This window comes from Cornus florida, unplaced genomic scaffold (genome assembly GCF_030987335.1).
Source record: "Cornus florida cultivar Cherokee Brave unplaced genomic scaffold, ASM3098733v1 CherokeeBrave_3.0.0_Hap2_Chr06, whole genome shotgun sequence".
In the NCBI taxonomy this organism is placed as follows: Eukaryota; Viridiplantae; Streptophyta; class Magnoliopsida; order Cornales; family Cornaceae; genus Cornus; species Cornus florida.
In genome coordinates, this window is record NW_026775576.1 from 82,743,391 (window position 1) to 82,767,528 (window position 24,138).

Sequence of the window (24,138 nt, forward strand, 5' to 3'; positions counted from 1 at the left end):
AAAATGTGGTTTCATTGAGGAAAAAAAAAAATTATAGGTCCTGCTGTGACTGATGGTATCTCACCTCCTTTCAAGTCATACCAACTCTAGAGTATAATGAACAGACACATTAAATCACATAAAATGACCCTAAAAACAATTACTGCTGCAAAAAAAGAAAGATAAAACCAGAATTAGCCAAAACTATTTGTATAGAAAGATCATTAACAATTGTTTCAAAATAGAAAATATTCAGACTCGTCAATGCATAATTAACCACGTCCATGATTTGCTTATTCAAATCTAACCGCTACAAGCTCAGCTCTATAGTGAGTTATAGATCCTCTCTGATTTAAAACCCTGACATTTAAGGGTAACAAGGATGCACACAAAAGAAATAGATGGACAAAACTTGGATCAAGCTTCATCCAGGGCAAGAACTTCGGGAAGTGGTTTGCCCTCAAGGAGCTCCAAGCTGGCACCACCGCCAGTTGAGATGTGGCTCATCTTCTCTGCAAGCCCGGCCTTCTCAACAGCTGCAACGGAGTTTCCTCCACCAATGATTGTTGTCACACCTTTGCCACTGAGCTCTGCCAACTTCTTTGCTATTGCCTGTTTAAGTTATAAATAACCCCAACTAAAGTCCTTTGTAAAATAATCTTATATTATTATTCGAAAGATAGAATCTAAAGCTATTATAAGAGTTGAACAGGAACATATAATATGCAGAATAAAGAGGAGCATGATATCATAATGGGAAAAACCTAATAAAGTTATTAAACAATCCTCACCAATGCAAGGTTATGGCAGTCCATACCTCTGTTCCAGCTGCAAACTTCTCAAACTCGAACACACCCATAGGTCCATTCCAAATGACGGTCTTTGTAGTATCCAAAGATTCACTGAATGTTTTGATGGAATCAGGACCAATATCCAATCCCATCTACTCATCAGGGATAGCAGATGCTGGGACAATCTGCAAAAAGTTGAAATAACATTTGACTCTCTTATACCCAATTTTTCACAATAAATCTTGTGAATAAGGTGGATCATTCCATGTTTCCTTGCAGAGCACTATATCTAAGTTTTGGTAGTTAGTTCTGCAATCAAATCAGGTATTTACCCAGAATACAGAATGTTAACATAATTAGATTATAGCCGTTGTATAGATTGTTACCATAGTTAGGTTATACTATAGCCGTTGTATAGATTAATGCCTTGATTATTGTATAGCCGTTGGTGATCTCTCACCTATTTATACCTCTCCTTGTACATGATTCAAACACACTTCAATATACAGAATCTTACAATTTCATATATGTCTGTCTCTCTATCTCTTTTATTTAACACAGAAAATCACAGGCATACATGTCTGGTAAAAAGGCTGGACAGTAATTTCTCAAACCACTTTACTCACTTGAAACTAAAAAAAATTACTACTATGTATCAAACTGAAAAACTCCGGATTTGGAAGATCAAGTATTTGGTAAAATTTCATTTATAACTAATCTCGGATGCATGACTCCTCGGCAATGAAAAGCAAAGATATTACCTTGCTGTTGGCATCGGGACAAACTTGTCAGCAATAACCACGTCAGAAGGAAGCAGTAGAGACACCCCTTTAGACTTGGCCTTCTCGAGAAGTGATGTTGCAAGATCAAGCTTGTCTTCCTCCACAAGTGATGATCCAACAGAGTGCCCTTGGGCCTTGTAAAAGGTAAATATCATTCCACCACCAAGCAAGAGGATATCAACCTTCCCCAATAATGACTCGATCACGCCAATCTTGCTTGACACCTTAGAGCCACCAACAATTGCAGCAAATGGCCTCTTGGGATATGACACAGCTCCAACTAGATATTCAAGTTCCTAAAACCATGCCAAACAAGTGAAGATGTAAGCTATATCCCAGAAAGAAAAAAAAAAAAAAAAATCTGCATCACAACAATGACATTCATTTTTCTTTTATTTGGATAAGTACAGCAATACCATACAATTGAACTTAACCATGTTAATTTGATCCAAAATAATTGCCAAGGATCCAACCTGCAAAACGTTTTCTTTTTGGTAGGTAATCACTCACATACACACCCCCACTTTTGCCCCCAATGGGGACTTCAACCTCAACCTCATCCTCGAGCAAAAGCCATGGTGGTAACAGAGCATTGTTTCTTTGCCATTAAAAGTGCCTAATTCCATGTTTGGCGTCATTAGGATAGGTCGGTTTTGAGTCTATTAAACGCAGTGACAAGACAGTCTACTCTTTTCTAGAGCTTAAAAATGAAACTAATCAACTTAAAAAAGCTTAAACTCGGCCTCATTCAACGGCTTTGTCAAGCTTATATTGAGCTAAACAAGCCAAGCTCGAGCACAAGCTCGCCAAGCTGTTCACAGACTAGCCTAGGCTTTTAAAATAATCAATTTTTCACAATTTGTGTTCAACTAATGAAATATTTCATTGGGTTGATGAAATGGCTCAACATCTGCTCACATTAGCATTTAATCCTAGCAGAGCAAGGTTAAATCTTTGGAAAAACCAAACCCGTTAATCTAAATCAAGGCTAAACCAGCTCAACCCACACCTCCTAACTGCGAGTGCTGCATACCCATGTAGAAGGACATAACAGTCTTTTGGTCTACCAGGCCGATAACTTTTTGGCTTCTCTACCCAACCGCATAAAGCTATTTGCATTTTGCACTTTTAGATATATAATCAATCAACCAACGACATTATAAATGACTTCCCAGTAATAACAACATAATAAAAAAATTGGGAATCCCTGAAGACCATCCCTTACAGTCCAAATAAATAATCACATGCTTAAAATTTCCGCTCTGTATAAGTTTGAATCTAGGATTAATCTATGTCTTTTGTTCATTTATATAAATGCATGGATGTCTTTTCTTGAATAAATGAGCAAAAAGTGATGTGAACCAATTTAAGACATAAACTACAAACCTTCTGCATAAGGAATCCAGTACCAGCCGGCTTCAAGAACTTGGCCACTCCCTCTGTGTAAGCATGGGCTCTACGAGCAGTGCCAAATGCATCATTAACATACAGGTCTGCAAGGGATGCTAACTTCTTTGCAAATTCTGGATCATTCTTCTCTTCCTCTTTGTAGAGCCTCACGTTCTCCAGCAGAAGAACACCCCCTTCAGGAATTTCAGCCACCATTTTTTCAACTTCTTGGCCAATACAATCATTTGCCATCTTGACCTTTTGAAGGCACATGAGCATGGTGAGCAAATAGAGCCTCATTTAGATGCAGATGCAAACAACAGAAAAGTGATGCTCAACTTAAATGTAATGAAAAAACACAAACCTCAACTCCAAGGAGTTCAGACAGCCTTGGCACAAGAGGCTTCAAGCTGTACTTTGGTGTTACACCCTTTGGGCGCCCCTGAAACCCACAATTCAAGATAACGAACAACAAAGTTAACACAAACCTCAACTCCAAGGAGTTCAGACAGCCTTGGCACAAGAGGCTTCAAGCTGTACTTTGGTGTTACACCCTTTGGGCGCCCCTGAAACCCACAATTCAAGATAACGAACAACAAAGTTACCACTTGTAAAACTATTAAATAAACCAATACAAAAAGGAAATAGAAATCCACTAAAAAGACTATTAACAACTTCTTTTGTTTTTTATTTTTTGAATTTGGACACTTCCAATCTGATGGCCTTTGGAACAAGATGCTACAAAATCAACCTCGAAAAATGCCTAACTTCAATTGCATAAAATAAGCAATATAGAAACATGAAGGTCATCCTTAACAACATTAGGGTCCAAATGCACTTCTTAACATCGTAAATTAAACTAATGTAGTCTCATTTATGACTAGTAAAAGAAACTGTGGAGGAAACTTCAATCCTTAATGGAAGTTTCTGGCCTGTTGTCCCCTTATAGTAATAAAATCAACAATTTGCTCCACCAATCATCATCCTTGCCTTTATTTTGGTGCCACACATGATTCTTTTATTTTTCATTTAAAATATTGTGGCAGAAATAAACAAATTATAAATCAAATAAACAAAATCATGCAAACAACAAAACAATGAAACCATAAATCGCAACATACAGCAACTGGAAACAGGATAAAACAAAATCAGAGACTAAAGCAAACACAAAAAAGGCATAAAAAGCAACAAAACAGTGAGACCATCAAGCATGGCAAACTCTTCTACCAGAATCAATACTCCCTATCTTACAAGGGAAGGCTTGAAAGGCATGAGAAAAACCCATGCAAATTATATATAAGCCTTTAAGCAGTGCAAAGTAGGTATCCATACACTGAAATGCAATCATCATTAGCAAGAAAGTGCAATCACATCGATTTCTAAAATTCAAAAGTACTCCTTCAAAAAAACATGCATCTATATATAAACCCATTTTACAATTCTTTATGATGAAATTTACAATTGAAACCCACAGAAAAATAGTATGAACTGAACACCTAATATGGGCTAATAAAATAATCAGCATATGAAATGAAGTATGGAACACACATTTTGTAACAACGAAATTAGCAAAAACTACTCACTTGTATAATAATGATTAATACCATGAGAAGTCAAAAGCTAGCAACAACAGGTATTACTTATTAGCTTGAATAGAAAAGGTTTTAAAAATCCAACAAAAACCCTTCCTTGAGCAAACAACTATTAAAGCATACATAACTTAAATTCAAACAGAGGTAGAACTTGCCTAAAAGATAAGCCCAAGACTTATTTGCTATTAGATAGATATGTTTCAGGTGCGACCCATGATTCTCACTTAAACATATCTAAGCGCATATGTATATATATATATATAGACTAACCTTAGGTTGCTCTTCTTGTACTGATATGTTCCTTCCCAACTCATCAATGAAATTGTGTTTGAACCTCTTTATTTTGACAAGCACGAGTAGTAGTACAAAGAGAGAATTCTAAATTTGGTAAGTCAAGAACATGACTTTTGGGAATGACAAGAAGTGAATCTTCACAAGGTTGAGAAGTAGTTGAGGAATGGTGTTAAGATACAGTGAAGTATCCAACCTATATTCAACACAGTAATTCACTTGGGCTTGAACAAAAGTGTGGACGTGGACTAATGGAGCATGGGCCTGAGATTTTATGGTTTTGTTCATGAGCCTATAGTGACTAGGGAGCTATGAGTTGTGCTAGATAATGTTGGGGCTCAGCTCCTTTAGAGATGGAGTCTGAAAATTCAGCTCAAAACTGGTCATATGTTAAGAGTGATCAAACACGAACCGAGCTTTTAAACCGTTAAATTAAATTATGCGAACAACCCAATTTTGTTGCAGCCCTAATCGAAAGCTTGTATTTGAATAAAAATGTAGGTCTATTATTACTTGTTAGCTTCCAACGTGAATTTGTATTTTTGAACTTATATATGCTTATGCCTTAGCAATGTTTTTTTAAAAGCTTCAGCAAGGGTATTAAGGTAAATTGAGAATGCATAAACCATTTTTGGTAAAATATACTGTATTTTTTATTCATAAAAATGTGTTTTTTTAACTTCAGAAACTAACATAGATTTTAGGAAATGAAATTATTAAAGATCATCAGGTCAATCAATGAATGATGCTTATTGCATAAATTTCATCCAATAAATTGCATTAAAAAGTAACCACGTCCATCTATAAATGAGCTGAGCCCCAACATTATTAACACTATTGTTCCATAATAGAGAATATTTCAGATCCATCAATCCATATAAATAAACACGTCCATGATCAGTCTGATTAAAATTCCAGACAAAATTAAGCAAATAGATGGAAGGACAAAACTTGGATCAAGCATCATCGAGGGCAAGAACTCCGGGGAGTGGTTTGCCCTGAAGGAGCTCCAAGCTGGCAGCACCGCCGGTTGAGATGTGGCTCATCTTGTCTGCAAGCCCAACCGTCTCAACAGCCGCAACAGAGTCGCCTCCTCCAACAATTGTTGTCACCCCTTTGCCACTAAGCTCTGCCAACTTCTTTGCAATAGCCTGCAAGTTATAAATTGCCACAATTCAATTCCGGAGTTATGTAATCTATATTATTATTCGAAGGGCCATAATAATCTAATCTCTAACCTCTGTTCCAGATGCAAAATCGAACACACCCATAGGTCCATTCCAAATGACGGTGTTGACTCCAAGCCCAGGTGATGAGCGCACTACAAAGCTTTCTTCGGCATAGACTGTAACCAAGTCGTCGTTGGAAACGAACTTGACACTTTGATGGAGACTTGAGGGCACTGCCCGAGCATTATGGATCCAAGGCCGTCCTAGGAGGAGTTGGTATTCGGTACAAATGTCAAATACTTGGAATTTAACAGGAAATGTGGTGGGACCTATTGTAAGAGGGAGTTCGATTTGGCCAACCGCCCGGAGTTTATCTCCATCAAAAGCACCCGCCGTCACACTGCTGCGTTGAAGTTGTTTCTCCATTCCAATCTGTTTAAGGGTCTCCCGTGGACAAATATTAAAAGCAGACCCATTATCGATAAGTACCGAATCTATATCCTTTCCATTGAACTGCACTGTCACATGCAGGGCATAATTATGCTTATTTCCATCAACCAGCAGTTCATTGTCAGGGAAAGTGATCGTATTGTAAGCAAGTGCATTCCCCATCATCTTTTTCAATTGTTTAGCTGTGAAATTGCTTGGGACGTGAGCCTCCTTCAGTACTTCCAAGAAACAATTAAGGTGTGTGTTTGAGGTGAGGAGCAGGACGAGTAGAGAGGTTTGGTTCGGCATCTTGCTGAGGTTCGTTTCCACTTTAAACTCGCTCCTTTTCGAGATCTTAAAGAATTTGACAGGCTCTTGTTCAGTGGTCACAACTTGTATGGGTTGATTGTGTTCGTACCCTGATTCTTCTACTGTGGCCACAACCTGGTCACAAAGAGTGATTCTCTTACCAGATTGATCAGTGATCCTTTTAAAGATATAGTTCCAAGGCATTTGGTGAGTGTTATTCGAGAACCTTGGTTGAGGACGAGATTGGCTTCCTTCAGGCACATGCGAAGCCATTGCTGTTCCAAATGTCTGGTAAGATGAGGGCTCACTGATAGTGTTGACAAAAAAACCAGGTGGCGAGCGCACTGCAGAGCTAATTTTGTCCCCATAGACTATGACTGAGTCGTGGTTGGAAACAAACTTGACGCTTTGATGGAGACTTGAGGGGACTGCCCCAGCATTATGGATCCAAGGCCGCCCTAGAATGAGGTTATGCAATGGGGAAATACGGTGGAATATTTCAAAATTGATAGGAAAGGTGATGCCGCCAATTGCGAGAGAGAGTTGAATTTGGCCAAGCGTCTCGCGATGAGCTCCGTCATACCCACCCACCAACTTTCTTCCATAGCGAATGTGTTTCTTCATGCCTATCTTTGTAAGCATCCCCAACGGACAAATATCATATCCAGAACCATTGTCAATAGCTACCTTATCTATTGACATTTCATTGAATTGTACTGTTATATGGAGGCTGTGATTATGGTCAGCTCCACCAATGATGAGTTCGTTGTCATGGAAAGTGATCATATTGTAAGCCAATGCCTGGCGCGCAACCTTTACCAATTGTTCAGTTGTTAAATTGCTTGGGACGGATGCCTGGTTCAGTACTTCCATGAACCATTTAAAGTGTAGTCTCTCTGGGCAGAGGAGCAGATTGACTAGAGGGATTTGGTTGTCTATCTTGCTGAAGCACTCAATACTTTCCAAGATCGTAAAGAATTTGGCAGCCTGTTGTTCAGTAACAGGCTGCTGTTTGGGTTGACTGTCTGCCTTTTCTTTTCTTTTTCCGCTGCTTTCTTGCTCTTCAACACCGGAACATTCTTCTATTTTGGCCACCATGTGCTCATTCAGACTGATTTCTTCCACTTTGGCCACAACGTGCTCGTTCAGACTGATTCTCTTGCCAAATTGAGCAAGGGGTGGCAAGCTGTACTTTGGTGTGACAACCTTGATAAAGAGTGAAATAGTTAATTACCTTGTAAAATCTTACCGTTTCAGTCAAAAGAGGAGCCTGGTCAACACCGGAACATTCTTAGTTGGAAGTCTAATTACCAGTAGATGGAATTAAAATCAATACTTTTCAAAGTCCACTAGAGTCTTACGTGGATTTGAAAAAATATTATTCATTTGTCCAAAGTTACTTTAGTATTTTTAAATACCACTTTTGTGCATGTAAATAAGACTCTTGTGTATAGAGATAACACTTTTACGTGGTATCACTTTTTATGGTACCACGTGTGTGTGCATGTAAGAATTACTCTTGTGCTCAAAGATACCACTTATTATGCGGACCATTTTGATTATTTGGTATGCATAAAAATTGTACTTACGTGCACAAAAGTGGTACCCAAAGATATTAAGAAAAATTTAGACAAATAAACAGTGTTTCTTTATATTCACATCAAACTTTGGTCAAAGTTTATGGCTTTAAAAAAATGTTGACTTTGACTCTAGAGACATATCTGGGTATATCTCTGGGTATATAGACCGCCGAAACTTCACTTTTCTGTAATTTTGGTTATCATAGAATTGGAGTCGATAAAATTTGTTGTTTATTTACAAAGTAAATTGATTTTAAATAAAATTACTTTTTTTTCAAATTGAAAACATAAATAAATTAATACGTCTAAAATAAAATATGATGAGTTCTAAATTAAATGAATACTAACTTTTCAAATTTTCACTTTCATAAATTCTCTCTTAAGTTTATTTTTTCAAGTTTTTGTTTCTAATATTAAGCATGTTGAATTTATATAAATTTTAAAACAAATAGAGAGTTAATTTTTATGTATATTACAAGACTTTATAATTTCTAAACTAAATTTGATAAAAATTGAATTGTCTGCGATAAACTCGGAATTATGATACCAATAATTACATCATTTAGGTTTATTTATCTAATAAATTTATTTTTTTATTTAATTTTTTTATTTTATGAAAGTTGAGTAAACCATATAAAATATTATGTTGTGGTTGAAATGTATAATTGTTACTTCTATATATACTTATGTTGATGTGAGGGATTTAATTCTCAACAATAGCTGGTCGGTGCGTAAGTTGTGAGGAATTAATATCCCCAACAACAATATATAACTAATTTCTTTGTGAATTAGAAGACTTTAGAATTATTAAACTAAATTTGTTGAACGTGGAATTGAAACTCCGAACTATGATGCTGAAAAATAAATAGTTTTTGTTTATTTATCTAATAAATCAAATTATTAATTTATTTTTTTCATTTTCTATAAATTTAATAGTTTTTTTTTCTTTCTAAATGTTTTTCAATTCATTTCAGGTTTTAAAAAATAATAGTAATCATTTTTTAAAAATCTTCAAAATTTTATTTTATTTGGATTATTAGGTGTACATGGAATATGGACACTTTCTAGCATTTTATGGAGTCAAAGTTACTAAGTTACGAAAAAAAAATGAAGTTGACCAAATTGTTGACATGGATATAAAAATTATTTTTCATTTGACCAAACTACCCTTATGATTTTTAGGTACTACTTTTGTGTATGTAAGTATCACTCTTATGGGGCATAGAGGTACCACTTTTGTGCACACAAGTACCATTTTGACAGTTTTTGAATGTTAGGTTATTTTAGGTTGGGCCTGTGCCCCTGCTGCCCAACTGGGCTTGTTTGTAATTAATCGACTATGGGCTACGGCCCAAACTTTGAAATCTTTTTAACCATCTAATGTCAGTTGTTTTATTTTTCAAAAAAAAAAAAAAAAAAAATACCATTTTTTGTGCAGATCATGTCATTAAAGTTGTCCAAAAAAAAAAAAAAAAATCAATGCAAGAGTAGAATTTACGTGATTTTGTTGCACATTAGCATTTTGGTAACTCATTTTTACAATACATCATGACCTTGACTCCAAAAAATAATAAATAATTAAGAATCCAAAAGTCCAGGTAATAATCCATTTTTTAATTAAAACCTTCAAAGCTACGCTTTACAATAATGAATCATACAATGAGAAGTCAAAAAGCTAGCACCATAAAGTTATTAGTAGTAATTTAAACAGAAAAAAAATGCAACAAATACCTTTTCATAAACAAGCAACAACAAAGGCAGACATGACTTAAATTCAAACAGAGCGCCAATAACTAGTAATAATTCGCATAATCATAGAGTAGAAATGATACCATAATGGCAAAAGGTTAAAAAAATCATCACCCATGCAAGCGCTCACCTCTGTTCCAACTGCAAACTCCTCAAACTCGAACACACCCATAGGTCCATTCCAGATGATGGTTTTTGCAGTATCCAAAGATTCACTGAATGTTTTGACAGAATCAGGACCAATATCCAATCCCATCCATCCATCAGGGATACCAGATACTGGGACAACCTGCACAAATTTGAAATGAGGTTCAACTCCCTTGTACCCAAATTTTCACAATGAATCTTGGTAGTTAGTTCAGCAATCAAGTATGCATACACAAAATCACAGCCATACTAACAAAAAACTACTATGGAGGCAGAGCCCGAGTTATTGGTAAAATTTCATTTCTAAGTAATCTAAGCATGATTGAAGTATGAAAAAGTAAATATATTATTAACCCTGCTGTTGGCATCAGGAGCAAACTTGTCGGCAATAACCACATCAGAAGGAAGCAGTAGAGACACCCCTTTGGACTTGGCCTTCTCCAGGAGTGATGTTGCAAGATCAAGCTTGTCTTCCTCCACAAGTGATGATCCAACTTTGTGCCCTTGGGCCTTGTAGAAGGTAAATATCATCCCGCCACCCAACAAGAGGGTGTCAACCTTCCCCAATAATGAATCAATCACACCAAACTTGGATGATAACTTAGAGCCACCGACAATTGCAGCAAATGGCCTCTTGGGATTTGCCACAGCTCCAACTAGATACTCAAGTTCCTAAAACAAAACAAGACAAGACGTAAATTATATCCAAGGAAAAGATTTCTGCATCACAACAATGATATACAATTGAATTGACCAAGTTTATTTGATCTAATAGAATCGCTAAAGATACAACCTGCAAAACATCTTCTTCTTAGTAGGTAATCACTCTCGAACGCACACATTATTGCCCATTTGGGCAATACCACATGAGCGAAATCCTTGGCGGTAGCATGACATTATTTCTTTACCATCAGAAGTGCCTAATTCCATGTTTGGAATAATTAGTTTATGTTAGTTTTAAACCTATTTAACCCAATGACTAGAAATTCGGATATCAGTCTCCTCTTTTCCAGAGCTTAAAAATGAAATTAATCCGCTTAAAACAGCTTAACCTCAGCTTCATATATTCATCACCTTTTTGTCAAGCTTATTCTGAGCTAAACAAGCCCAGCTGGAGCACAAGCATTTTAATCTCAATTTAAGCCAAACTCAGCTCAACTCATACCTCTTAAATCCTAACTGTGAGTGGACATAACAATCTTTAATTTGGTCTACCAACCCTTCAACTTTTTGGCTTCTATACCCGACCACGAAGCTACTTGCAATTGGCACTTTCAGATAACCAATCAACCAAAACATTATATATACATAACTGCCCAATAATAACAAAAATAGGGAATCCTTGAAGACCATCATTTACTGTCCAAATAAATTATCAGAGAGTTAAAATTCGCTTCATGTAAGTTTGAACTTCGGATTAATCCATGTTTTTGTTCATTTATTTATATGGATGGATATAATTTCTTGAAGAAATGAATGAGCTAAAAGAGATGTGAGCCAATGTAAGACACGAACCACAAACCTTCTGCATAAGGATTCCAGCAACAGAAGGCTTCAAGTATTTGGCCACTCCTTCTGTGGAAGCATGGGCTCTATGAGCAATGCCAAATGCATCGTTAACATAGAGATCTGCAAGGGATGCTAGCTTCTTTGCAAATTCTGGATCATTCTTCTCTTCCTCTTTGTAGAATCTCACGTTCTCCAGAAGCAGAACACCCCCTTCAGGAATTTCACCCACCATTTTTTCAACTTCTTTACCAATACAGTCATTTGCCATCTTGACCTTTTTAAGGCGTACATAAACATGGTGAGCATTAGAAAAAGGAGGCAAACAACAGAAAAAAGATGCTCAACTTAAATAAAAATAAACGAACCTCAACTCCAAGGAGTTCAGACAGCCTTGGCACAAGAGGCTTCAAGCTGTACTTTGGTGTGACACCCTTTGGGCGCCCCTGAAGTAAGTAAGCCCACAATTCAAGATTATGAATTTATGAGTAACATATATATAGTTACCACATGTAAACATATAAGTAATATAACTAACACAAAAAAGAAAAGGAATAGAAATCCACTGCAACTATATTTAACTCGTATTGCATAAAAGAAGCAATATAGAACATGAAATCACCCTAGCAACAGAAAGGTCCAAGTGCACTTAGTAACATAGTAAGTTAAAAGCAGCTTTACATAGCTGCATTAGCCCTTCCCAAGCTGCATTTATACCTGGACGGCGTATTAATTGCTGACAATATACTCTTAGCCCAAGAGTTACTGCTGAATTACCATAGGGACCATGGTCCGGCTCGGGTTGTCCTTCAGATTGATCTTAGGAAGGCCTATGATACTGTTTCTTGGGAATTTTTAGTGAAAGTCCTGGAAGCTCTTCATGTTCCTGCTAAAATGATTAACTAGATTTTTGCTTGTATTTCTTCTCCCAAGTTTTCTGTCAACATTAATGGGTTTGGAGGGTTATATTGGGAGTGAGCGTGACCATAGGCAAGGTGATCCTATGCTACCCTATCTTTTTGTTATGGTCGTGGAAGTTCTTACTGGTTTTCTGACTGCTAATTCTCATCAACAGCAGTTCAAGTCTCACTGTAAATGTTCTGTTTTTAATCTTACTCACTTGGTCTTTGTTGATGATATATTCTTGTTCTCGGCTGGTGATCCTCTTTCTATTAATGTTCTGTTAGGTGCTATGTCTTCATTTAGTGATCTTTCTGGGCTTTGTTTGAACTCCTCCAAGAGCTGTTTATTCAATTCTGAGGTTAATCCCCCTATTCTTCAAATTATTCTTTCTTAGGGATTATTATATATAAATGGTACTAATAACCTATATTTACCATTTGATAGAGTCAAAGTTCGAAAAAAATGAAGACATGAAAAAACACTGCTCATTGAGGTACCACTTTTAGGCATATAGATAGGGGTGGCAATTCGAGTTCGTGGGTCGTGTTCGTGTCGTGTCGATGTAGGGGTATTATACTAAATAAATAAACCCAAACCTAACCCATTTAATAATCATGTCAAGAATCCTCAACACTAACCCAATCCGTTTATTAAACAGGTAAACGTAATAACATATTTATCAAAACAAGACATTTAATATTTAATCAAATACTAAATAATAGAAGAAAATTGCCATAAATAATCCAAATATTCAAAATAAAAAGAAAAATCATAAAACATAGACAAGATTTATATAGAAATGACTTAACTATCCATAGTGATTAGGTTTAAACAGGTAACATATTACATAGGTCATATTCACGATTATAACATGTTAAGTTAAATGAATCATAAACGGGTTACATGGGTTGAACCCCTCAACCCTAACCCGATACGGTTAAGTAAACGGGTTAATCGTGTCGACCTTTTTATGACCCAAACCAGTTTATATCAAACCCAAACCCTTAATTTGCCACCCCTACATTTAGGTACCACTTTTTAATAGTACATGATGCACAAAAGTGGTACCTTCCAAGGGTGGGCTCTAGTGGACTTGAGCCCACCCCAAAAGGAAAAATATATATATTTTTACTAGAGGTAATTTTAGCTCAATCCAAAAAAAACAAAATTAGTAGTACTAGCCAACCCATTATACATTTTTGGAGCCGCTCTTGGTACTTACGTGGACAAAAAGTGATACCTATGTGCCTAAAAGTGATACTTCAGTGACAGTAAATAGTGTTTTTCTATGATCACGTCAACATTTTGATCAACTTTATTTTTTTGAAATTATGAAACTTCAACGGCATCAAATGATAGATATGGACCATTAACACCTTTTATATGTAATAATCCCCTCTTTCTTCTACTGAGTTTTCTCAAGAGGGTGATACTTGTAAAATACTTGTGTTCCTTTGATTTCCACCCGTTTAAAGAGTGATGATTGTAGTAATCTTCTTAAAAGATCTTGTTCTAACATCCCCACATGTGCTAAGACAAGCTACACAAAGAAATGAACCCAAGATCTAGATAACAAGAAAATTCAAGCAAAAAAAAAAAAAGGCGGTATATAAGAAATTTTTTATCAAATTCAAATAAACATATGTATATATATATATATATATATATATATGTATATATATATATATATATAATTGTCTAGTGGAGAAATGTACAAAAATAAATATAAAACCAAAATTTAATTTAAGGAAGAAAAAAAAGTTAGTGTGGGTTATACCAGATGAGAAGAGAGGATGACTTTAGCACCGTGACCCATCAAGTACTTGAGGGTGGGAACAGTAGCTCGGATTCTGGTATCATCGGTGATGTTGAGATTGTGGTCGAAAGGAACGCTCACATCAACCCTCACAAACACCTTCTTACCCTTCAAATCACCTTCCTTCAGATCTCCAACACTCCTCTTTGTCGCCATTACGCTTCCTATTGATCAATTACATAAACATACAACAACATAACAACACAACACAACATAACAGTACTACAGATCAAATCAGAGATCGATCATCAAATCAATAATCTACACTGATTGAAGTACTTACAGTGATCAAAATGATGAAGATCAAAGTGGCGAGAGATTGAGCTAAAAGTGATGTGACACCACAAACCTTCTGAGTAAGGAATCTACCCGACAGAAGGCTTTAAGTACTCCGCCACTACTCCTTTGGGAGCATGAGCTGAAACTTCCAAACTAGGAGTGTCTGAACTTCAAGACGTTGGAGTCAAAAAAGTAAACAAATAAAGTCTCGTTTAGATATATATGTATATTGAGAGAGAGAGAGAGAGACAGAGAGAGAGAGAGAGAGATTATAATAGGGGTGATGACTCATATGAGAGGAGGTGATCATGTATACATAGGAGAAAAACAATGTGAGTAGCAAGCAGTAACAAGTTTTTGTAAAACAGGGGTTGTTTCATAATGGACTGCTTCCAATTCAAAACCATTGACTTGGTATAGTCTCAGTCAGACATTACAAAGCGCTGCTGTGAAGAAGATTCTCATATATGGCCCCATCTACTTTCATATGTTTTGGACCTTCATCTCTCTCTCTCTCTCTCTCTCATGTAATTACTAGTATAATTTCACTAAGACATGTACCCTTCTAGGAGATGGCAAAATTGAACATGTAATTACTAGTATAATTTCACCGAGACATGTACCCTTCTAGGAGATGGCAAAATTGAACAAAACTAGGGAGTATCCTGTGATAACCTGAATTTTTTTTAGATTTTAATTTATAAATTTTTTTTTATTTTTGAGTTTGTTTTAGTGGTGGTGTAGTTATTATTTACTTATTTATTTAATTTTTGGAATAATTTCACTACATTCCCTGAGATTTGCTCAAATATAAGTCTCAAACATCTTTCGAAAATAACTATCACTCACATTATAAACGTTTACTCCGTTTTTCACTCACACCCTAAAAATTAGTTGACAAGTGTGTCAGACCACTTTTTATATGTAAAAAAATAATCTTATCATTTGACTTTAGTTTGACCCTTTAACTTTGGTCTACCCTCATTTTTTTTATTTATTTTTTCCCAAAAATATCAGTATTAAAAGATAATATAGCCCCTTAAAAGACAAATTGACAAACTTGATATACACACACAGATACATATATAGACTCATATATATATATATACACACACAGAGACATACATATAACCCATACTTTATATTTTTTTTTAATGAAATGGGTATGTGGCAAATTCTTATTGGGCCAAGTTAGCTTGGAGACAATTCCTGTCCTGATAAAGCAGGATCCAAGCATTACTCATATATATATATATAATTGTCTAGTGAAGAGAAATGTACAAAAATAAATATATATAGAATCAAATTTTAATTTAAGGAAGAAAAAAACAGTCGGTGTGGTTATACCAGATGAGAAGAGAGGATGACTTTAGCACTGTGACCCATCAAGTACTTGAGGGTGGGAACAATAGCTCGGATTCTGGTATCATCGATGATGTTAAGATTGTGGTCGAAAGGAACGCTCACATCAACCCTCATAAACACCTTCTTACCCTTCAAATCACCTTCCTTCAGATCTCCAACACTCCTCTTTGTCGCCATTACGCTTCCTATTGATCAATTACATAAACATACAACACATAACACAACACAACGGTACAGCAGATCAAATCAGAGATCGATCATCAAATCAATAATCTACACTGATTGAAGTACTTACAGTAATCAAAATGATGAAGATCAAAGAGGCGAGAGATTGAGGTAAAAGTGATGTGAACCACAAACCTTCTGAGTAAGGAATCCACCAACACAAAGCTTTAAGTACTTGGCCTCTCCTCCTTTGGAAGACCTCATGCTGAGGAGTTGTTGCGAAATGTAATACCTCTAATTTTAAAATGATGGTCATGTTATTTAATTAATTGTTAAGTTGCATTTTTAATTGTTCAAGTGTATATTTATTTGTTTAACAGTTTAATTACTTGTTATTTTTAATTAATTGGATTTTAATTATTTAATTGACTTAATTGTAATTGTAAATTTTGATTTAATTATTTTTATTTTATTTGGTGATTTAACTGTTAAATTGATTGTTAAATGATTTAATTAAGTATTAATGGATTTATTGTATTTATTTAAGTATGTAAATACGTTAGCAGGATTAAGTTAGGGTTTTGGTTTTCTTCACCCTGTAGCCGACCTCTAATTTCCGTTTAGTATTAGGACTAGAATTAGGGTAATCTTATGGGCCTATAAATATGTGTCTTAAGAATCTGCCTAGGGTTTTAGAACCCTATTCACGACTATAGAGGCAGAGAGAAACCAAAGAGGGCAAACAGAGATTTCGCCGGAGAATTTAGGAAGACGTCGGTGTAAGGCAAGTTTTAATCCTAACTCTATTCCTTTGACTCGTGTTCTTTGCATGTCTAATGCAACTTCAGGAATGTATAAGGATTAAATATAAAGTGGTTTTCATATCTCTGTTGTTTAAACTGAACGTAGCCATGAGTTGTACTGCTTGTTTAATAATTTTTTCGTTATGTAACTCATAAAATAATTCACGTAACTGGATGTATATTTCATGTAAATTGCTATATAAAGAGTTGAGTTAGTCTGTAACACACTGGAAAGTGTTAATTTTAATCCGGTTTGCATGTTTAGGTTCGTTTTGCAACTGTATATGTTTGCATGTTTCGTATTTACTTGTTTTACTTCTTTCTTGAATTTTTCTGTTCTAATTATAGTGGATTTAAGATTAATGGTTTTAAAATATCTGGGACATTAGAACTTAATTTTAATCAGTAGAAACCATTAAAGTTGAGGACTGATAAAACTGGACGTCACCGGAGAGGACACAGTTAAAGGAAACAAGCAGATAGAAAGAGAGGGGGAAAGAGGCGGCTCCCCACAAGGGCGGAGCCGGCTCTAAGGCACTTGGAGGCGGCTCCACACACTTGTGGAGGCGGCTCCACACACTTATGGAGGCGGCTCCAAGAGGATGGAGGCGGCTCCACTTGTTTTGGAGCCTGCTCTATCCATTTTTATTTTTCTTTTTTTCGTTTTCTGTTTAGTTTTCTTTTACGTTCCAGCGATTCTGTTGCTTAGGGGCTTAATTCTTAAAGGTAGCAAGTTCAGTATAAGCTGTGTTGGGAGTAATCAGAGAGGTTCTAAGCTCTATTAAAACTTCAGTGAATAGGCTAATCAAAAATTAAACCAAATAGGTGTTTTTGCTTACACCGTAGACAAATTTAAAATAAGCTAGACTACGGTTCATGGATGTAAAGGAGTTTAAATTGCTAAATTTTAGTACAACAATTCTCCGTGACGGATTACAGTTAATATGTTTCAGTAATCTCATATAAGTATGAAAATGTACAGGTTTCTATTTGTCATGATGACAATACTTGAACAGTAGATAATTCTAATAAATTAGTTTACTGTTTCGGGGAGGAAAGGATTTGAAATTGCTTAATCTTAGTATAGCAATTCTCATTGATGGTTCTGTAATTATTTAAGTTCCAGTGTCTTGAAAACTAAGCCTGTGAAGTTATATACTCTGTTGTGCTTACTTGGAATATATTGGTTTACATATACGTCCAGAATAGTCAATTATTGGATCTTGAAAAGTAGTATGTATAAGCCTATTAAATTATAAGATTTTATCATACTTGATATGGTACAATTGATGCCTATGTTTAACATAATATTATTAATTGTGGACTTATGGAATAGTTAGTATTTACTTATTTATTGGTATTGTCAACTGCTGGATGTTGGATTACATGCACCGGTATGGGACAGTGGCATGCCTAGGTTTGGATTAGTTTCAAAATACTAAATCCTACCAACACGGAATAAGGGAATGGATTCTAAAATAAATCCTACCTTTACTTATGTCAAATAAACTGCACAAGCTAAATGACTAACTAGATTGCTTGTTATCTATGTTAAGTCAAAGAAGCTGCACAAGCTGAATGACTAACTGGATTTCTTATGGATGGATAGGATAGGACTTTAAATATATTTTTATGGTACCGCGATATGAGCTTGAGTCTCAAAGTCGTCGGTTAGGGAGCGTATATGCAGTAGGATGCGTAGCTGGATATGCTAGGTTGAGGTATACCCTGTTAGGCTTAGGTACTCATGTCCACTCAGGTGCGCTTTGCATGTTACCTTCTACTCAGGTTGAGACCCCCTGCATAGTCCAGTAAGAGTCCTATAGTGTGGATATATAAATATGTACAGACTATATAGATATTGTTGAGTTGGTTAGAATGTATATGCGTATCGAGTCTCTGTTTGGATTATAGTAGGATAGAACTTGTTTGTAGGCCTGACCCACTTCTATTTTTCAGGTACTCGTCAGTTCTAGACTTAGACCTGATCGTGCTGAGCAAAGATTTCTATTCACTCTTACGACGACGTAGGACTTCTCTCCATGGTTTCATTTTGGATGTTTTTATTATTTATACTTCAGTTTGGATTTTTGTATTAGGGGTCCAATGGATGGATTCCCGAGTTGTTTAAATAATTGGGGGTTTTGGATTTTAAGTTATTAATTTTTAAAGGACTCTATTTTAGATTTCTTTCAGCTGTTAATTATTTCATATTCAGTTTTGTAATCTGTGTTCATTTTAAATATTAATTGTTTGATATTCCCTCGGGTTTGGGCCTGGGCCTGATCAACCCGTATCTCGGATCCGAGGGGTATCACACGAAATTAAACAGAAAAATACAAGAAATAGATTAAACGCACACACAACAAGAACACACACAGATTTTACTTGGTTCACCCAAGTTTCAGGGCTACATCCAAGGGTTGCAGGGATTTCACTATGATGATAAAAACAGCTATAGATACAGAGAGTTCAGTATAAATAAATACCCTCGCACTAGGGTAACATAACAAGTGCGAAAATAACCAAAATACCCACCAAATAAGTTGGGCCTTGGTGTACAGTATCTATCAAGCTCTACACTACCCATCAGTCTCCCACATGGAGACTAATAAACATCAAACTGTCAACTCCCACATGCCTTCATACATAGCAAAACACCACAGCAATTCACTCATTTGTCCTCAAGCTTGAACACTAACTGAAGCTAAACAAATCTTCAGTTTCTCAATTGTCACTGCCTTGGTTAACATATCTACTGGATTTTTACTCCCATGAATCTTCTCAAGTGATAAAACTTTATCCTCTAAGTGTAAGCGTATGAAATGGTACCTCAAATGTATATGCTTTATTCTAAAATAGAACCCGGGATTCTTAGCAAGATGAATAGCACTCTGACTATCGTTATACAAAATACTATTCTCTTGCTTCTTACCCAATTCTTCCAAAAAACGCTGCAACCAAATCATCTCCTTGCTAGCTTTTGTAATTGCAACATATTCAGCTTCTGTAGTCGATAGAGCCACAATCTTCTGTAACTGAGAGACCCAACTCACTGCTGTACCACCCAAAGTATACACATACCCTGTAGTACTCTTCCTCTTATCCATATCACCAGCCAAGTTTGAATCAACATAACTATGCAATGCAACCCCTTTCCCAGTAAAACATAGTGATGTTTCCGTGGTACTCTTCAAGTATCAAGGATCCATTTTACCGCCTCCCAATGATGCTTGCCTGGACTACTCATGTACCTACTCACAACTCCCACTGCATGTGCTATATCCGGTCTGGTACAAACCATGGCATACATTATGCTGCCAATAGCTGAGGCATATGGAACTCTTTCCATGTATGCTCGTTCCTCCTCTGTCTTGGGCGCCTGTTCCTTAGTTAGTCTGAAGTGACTAGCTAATGGGGTGTTCACTGGTTTTGCATCTTGCATGTTCAACCAACTGAAAACCTTTTTAATATACTCTGTTTGTGACAGCTTCAGAGTACCACTCACTCTGTCTCTGCAAATCCTCATGCCTTGAATCTGTTTTGCTTCACCCAAATCTTTCATCGTAAAATGCACAGACAATTGTTTCTTCAGATTTTTAATCTCCTCGAGACGTAACCCAGGAACCAACATATCATCAACATACAATAGTAAGATAATGTCACTATTGTCAAACCTCTTAACATAACAACAATGATCTGCATAGCATCTCATGAAACCATTACTACTTATGAATCCATCAAACTTTTTGTACCACTATCTAGGGCCTGCTTCAAACCATACAAGTTCTTTTTCAGCTTGCATACCAAGCCCTATTTTTTTGGCACTGTGAATCCCTATGGTTGTCTCATATAGATATCTTCCTCCAAATCACCACGGAGAAAGGCAATCTTCACATCTAACTGCTCTAAATGCAAATTTTCTGCAGCCACAATTCTAAGCACCAATCTGATTGTAGTCAACTTTACAACCAGGGAGAAAATCTCAGTGTAGTCAACACCATGCTTTTGCTGAAATCCCTTCACAACCAATCTGGCTTTGTAACGCTTATTGCCATCATGTTCTTCCTTGATTCTGTAAACCCACTTGTTATGTAAAGCCTTCTTTCCCTTTGGTAGTTCAGTTAGCTCCCATGTCTGATTTGACATGAGTGAGTCCATCTCATCCTGCATAACTGACTCCCACTTGGTTGAATCACCAACCTGCACTGCTTCATCATAACTCTCTGGTTCACCACCATCAGACAATAACAAATAGTATAAAGAAGGCGAGAAACGCTGCGTAGGTTTGGAGACTCTGGAGGACCATCTCAATACAGTAATAGGCGTGCCATGTTCCACCCGTGGAACTATATTTTCTGGATTGTTCTGAACTCTCCCCTGCACATCTTCCTATGAGATTTCCTCCAACTCAACAAACTCATCATTTTCAGCCTGAGCACCTGCATTAGTAGAATCTGATACTAACCTATCCTTATACATTACTTTCTCATTGAACACGACATCTCTGCTTCTAATTATCTTCCGGTTTTGATCATCCCAAAATCGATAACCAAACTCATCAGTGCCATAACCAATAAAAGTACATTTTTTTTACTTTGGATCAAGCTTGCTTCTAGCATCAGAACTTATATATACATATGAAACATAGCCAAACACTTTTAGATATGAAAGATTTACCTCTTTTTTGCTCCAAACCTCCTCTGGTAAGCCTCCATCCAAAGGAACAGAAGGTCCCCAATTGAACAAGTATGCTGCAGTGTTAACTGCATCAGCCCAAAACATCTTAGGCAATCTAATATGTATTCTCATACTCCGAGCACGTTCATTCAAGGTTCTGTTTATACGTTTTGTAACCCCATTCTGTTGCGGGGTTTTAGGAACAGTCTTCTCCATTCTGATCCCATTAACAGCACAGAACTCTTTGAAACCTCTGTCTTCATACTTACCACCATTATCAGACCTCAAACACTTCACCTTCAAGCTTGTCTCATTCTCCACCATGGCCTTCCACTTCTTAAAAGTATCATATACTTCAGATTTATTTTTAAAAAAATAAATCCATACCTTTCTCGTAGAATCATCGATAAATGTAACATAATACAATGAGCCGCCAAGAGATGAAACTGGAGAAGGCCCCCACACGTCTGTATGAACCAACTATAATTTCTCTGTCTTAAGTGTCCTGCCAAACTTTGAAAAACTGACCCTCTTCTGTTTCCCGAAGATACAGTCCTCACACAAGCCAACTTCAACTGATTTAATACCCGACAGTTTTCCTTTCGACATAAGTACCTTCATCCCCTTCTCACTCATATAACCTAGTCTACAATGCCATATGTTTGAATCTACGCCAACATCAGCAACAACAATGGCATTCTTAGTGTTTGTTGTCTTGTATAGAGTACATGTCTTGCTTCCACGAGCCATAACCAAGGATCCCTTGGTGATTTTCCACAAGCCACCCATAAAATTAACTGCGTGCCCATCGTCATCAAGTTGTCCCACTCTCTTCAAGCCAGGAACATGCCTCACATTCTGAATCTTCCATACAGCCCCATTAGGTTGTCTAATCCGAACATCACCTTTACCCACAATATTCAAAGGCTCATCATCAGCTAGATAAACCTTTCTGAAATCACCACTAACATAGTTTTCCATGATTTCACGATACGAGGTAGAGTGAAAAGATGCACCTGAGTCTAGAACCCAAGACTCAACCGAACTATCTACACTCAAAATCAGAGCATCAACAATCTCTTCTCTAACGGCGTTTACAGATTCATGTTTTCCTTCGCTCTTCTTCTTTGGTGCCCAACACTCAAACCTTAAATGCCCCTTTTTTCCACAGTTCCAGTAGGTTCTAATTTTTTACTTGCTTCTGTGTTTGGATTTGGTTTACTGCGATCCGACTCTGAACTTTCAGAAGTTTTTCCTCTGCCTTCGGTATTGAAAATAGATCCAGATGATTCCCCTGTTTCCCTTCTGCGAATATCTTTGCTGAGGATCAAGTCCCGAACATCATCAAACTTTAATTTTCTTTTTCCTGAAGAATTACTCACTGCTGTAACAGTACCGTTCTAGCTTTCTGGTAAAGAGGATAAGAGAAGCAGCGCCTTAATGTCATCATCAAACTCGATCTTTACAGAGCTTAACTGAGTCGTAACAATGTTAAACTCATTCAGATGGTCAGTCACTGAAGCGCTGATGAGCGCTGAAAAGTACACTTTTAAACCCTTTAAGCTTGAGTGTTCTAGGACCATTATCTATCTTATTTACCCGTTTTAGTACTTATTTGTGCTTTTGTCTATTTCAGATCAATAATGTTAAAATGGGCTAAAAATGGATTCTTAAGGCCTTTTTGGAGTCAAACTAAGTCTTAGTGATGATCCGAAGCAAAAAAAGGCTGATTTGGAGCAAAAGGAGGCCAATGCTGAAAAACTGCCAAGTTGGATCGATCCAACTTTTTCTCTGACCAATCCAACTTTTTCTCTGATCGATCGAACATTGCTGGCAGCAAGCTGTCTTATTTCATGCGCGCCCAAAAGTCCACCTATCACATAGTACGGGATTAGATATTTTTGGGGCTATATTCCTGACTTAGTGACTAAGAAAAGAACCTTCTATATAAAGGGAAAAGACCTATTTGTAAAGAGGCTTTTTATCATTTTATTTCTACATTGTAATTTTACTTTATCTCTCTAGAAAGTTAGAGATTAGGGTTAGAAGAAAAGGGGGAAGTAGAGGCTCATCTCAAGAACCCATCTCTATATCCACTCTCTCTCCATCTCTAGAGCTTCAAAGAAGAAAAAGAAGAAGAAGATGAAGAAGAAGATTGAGCCATGTTTGGAGCTTGATTCCATGACCACATCCACCTCCTCCATGATTGGCTAGATATACACTTAGGGCTTGGATGAGCCCTAAGTCTTGTGTAATCTAAACCCTTGTATTTCTATTTTTGGGGATTTATATATATATTGTTGTGATTAGTGCTCAGCCTTGTGAATTTCATGAATCTTGGTATATTTCTATGGTTTAATTATTCCTATTAATTCTCTAGTTTATTTACATGTCTATGTGTGATTAAATTATGA

At 36.5% G+C, this 24,138-nt stretch overlaps 1 protein-coding gene and 1 pseudogene across 1 annotated transcript; both read right to left on the bottom strand.

Annotated features, from left to right (window-relative positions):
• Positions 1 to 396: 396 nt before the first annotated feature.
• On the bottom strand, positions 397 to 4,847 carry LOC132314445 (phosphoglycerate kinase, cytosolic-like; annotated as a pseudogene).
• A 776-nt stretch (positions 4,848 to 5,623) lies between these two features.
• On the bottom strand, positions 5,624 to 15,118 carry LOC132312381 (uncharacterized). Its single transcript, XM_059810728.1, has 8 exons — positions 14,716 to 15,118; positions 14,394 to 14,596; positions 12,082 to 12,159; positions 11,730 to 11,990; positions 10,562 to 10,879; positions 10,191 to 10,349; positions 6,063 to 7,937; positions 5,624 to 5,975 (listed from the first exon to the last, which is right to left on the bottom strand). The coding sequence occupies exons 2-8, from the start codon at positions 14,586 to 14,588 to the stop codon at positions 5,781 to 5,783; spliced, it is 3,081 nt and encodes a 1,026-aa protein (XP_059666711.1). The 5' UTR covers positions 14,589 to 14,596; positions 14,716 to 15,118; the 3' UTR covers positions 5,624 to 5,780.
• Positions 15,119 to 24,138: the final 9,020 nt, after the last annotated feature.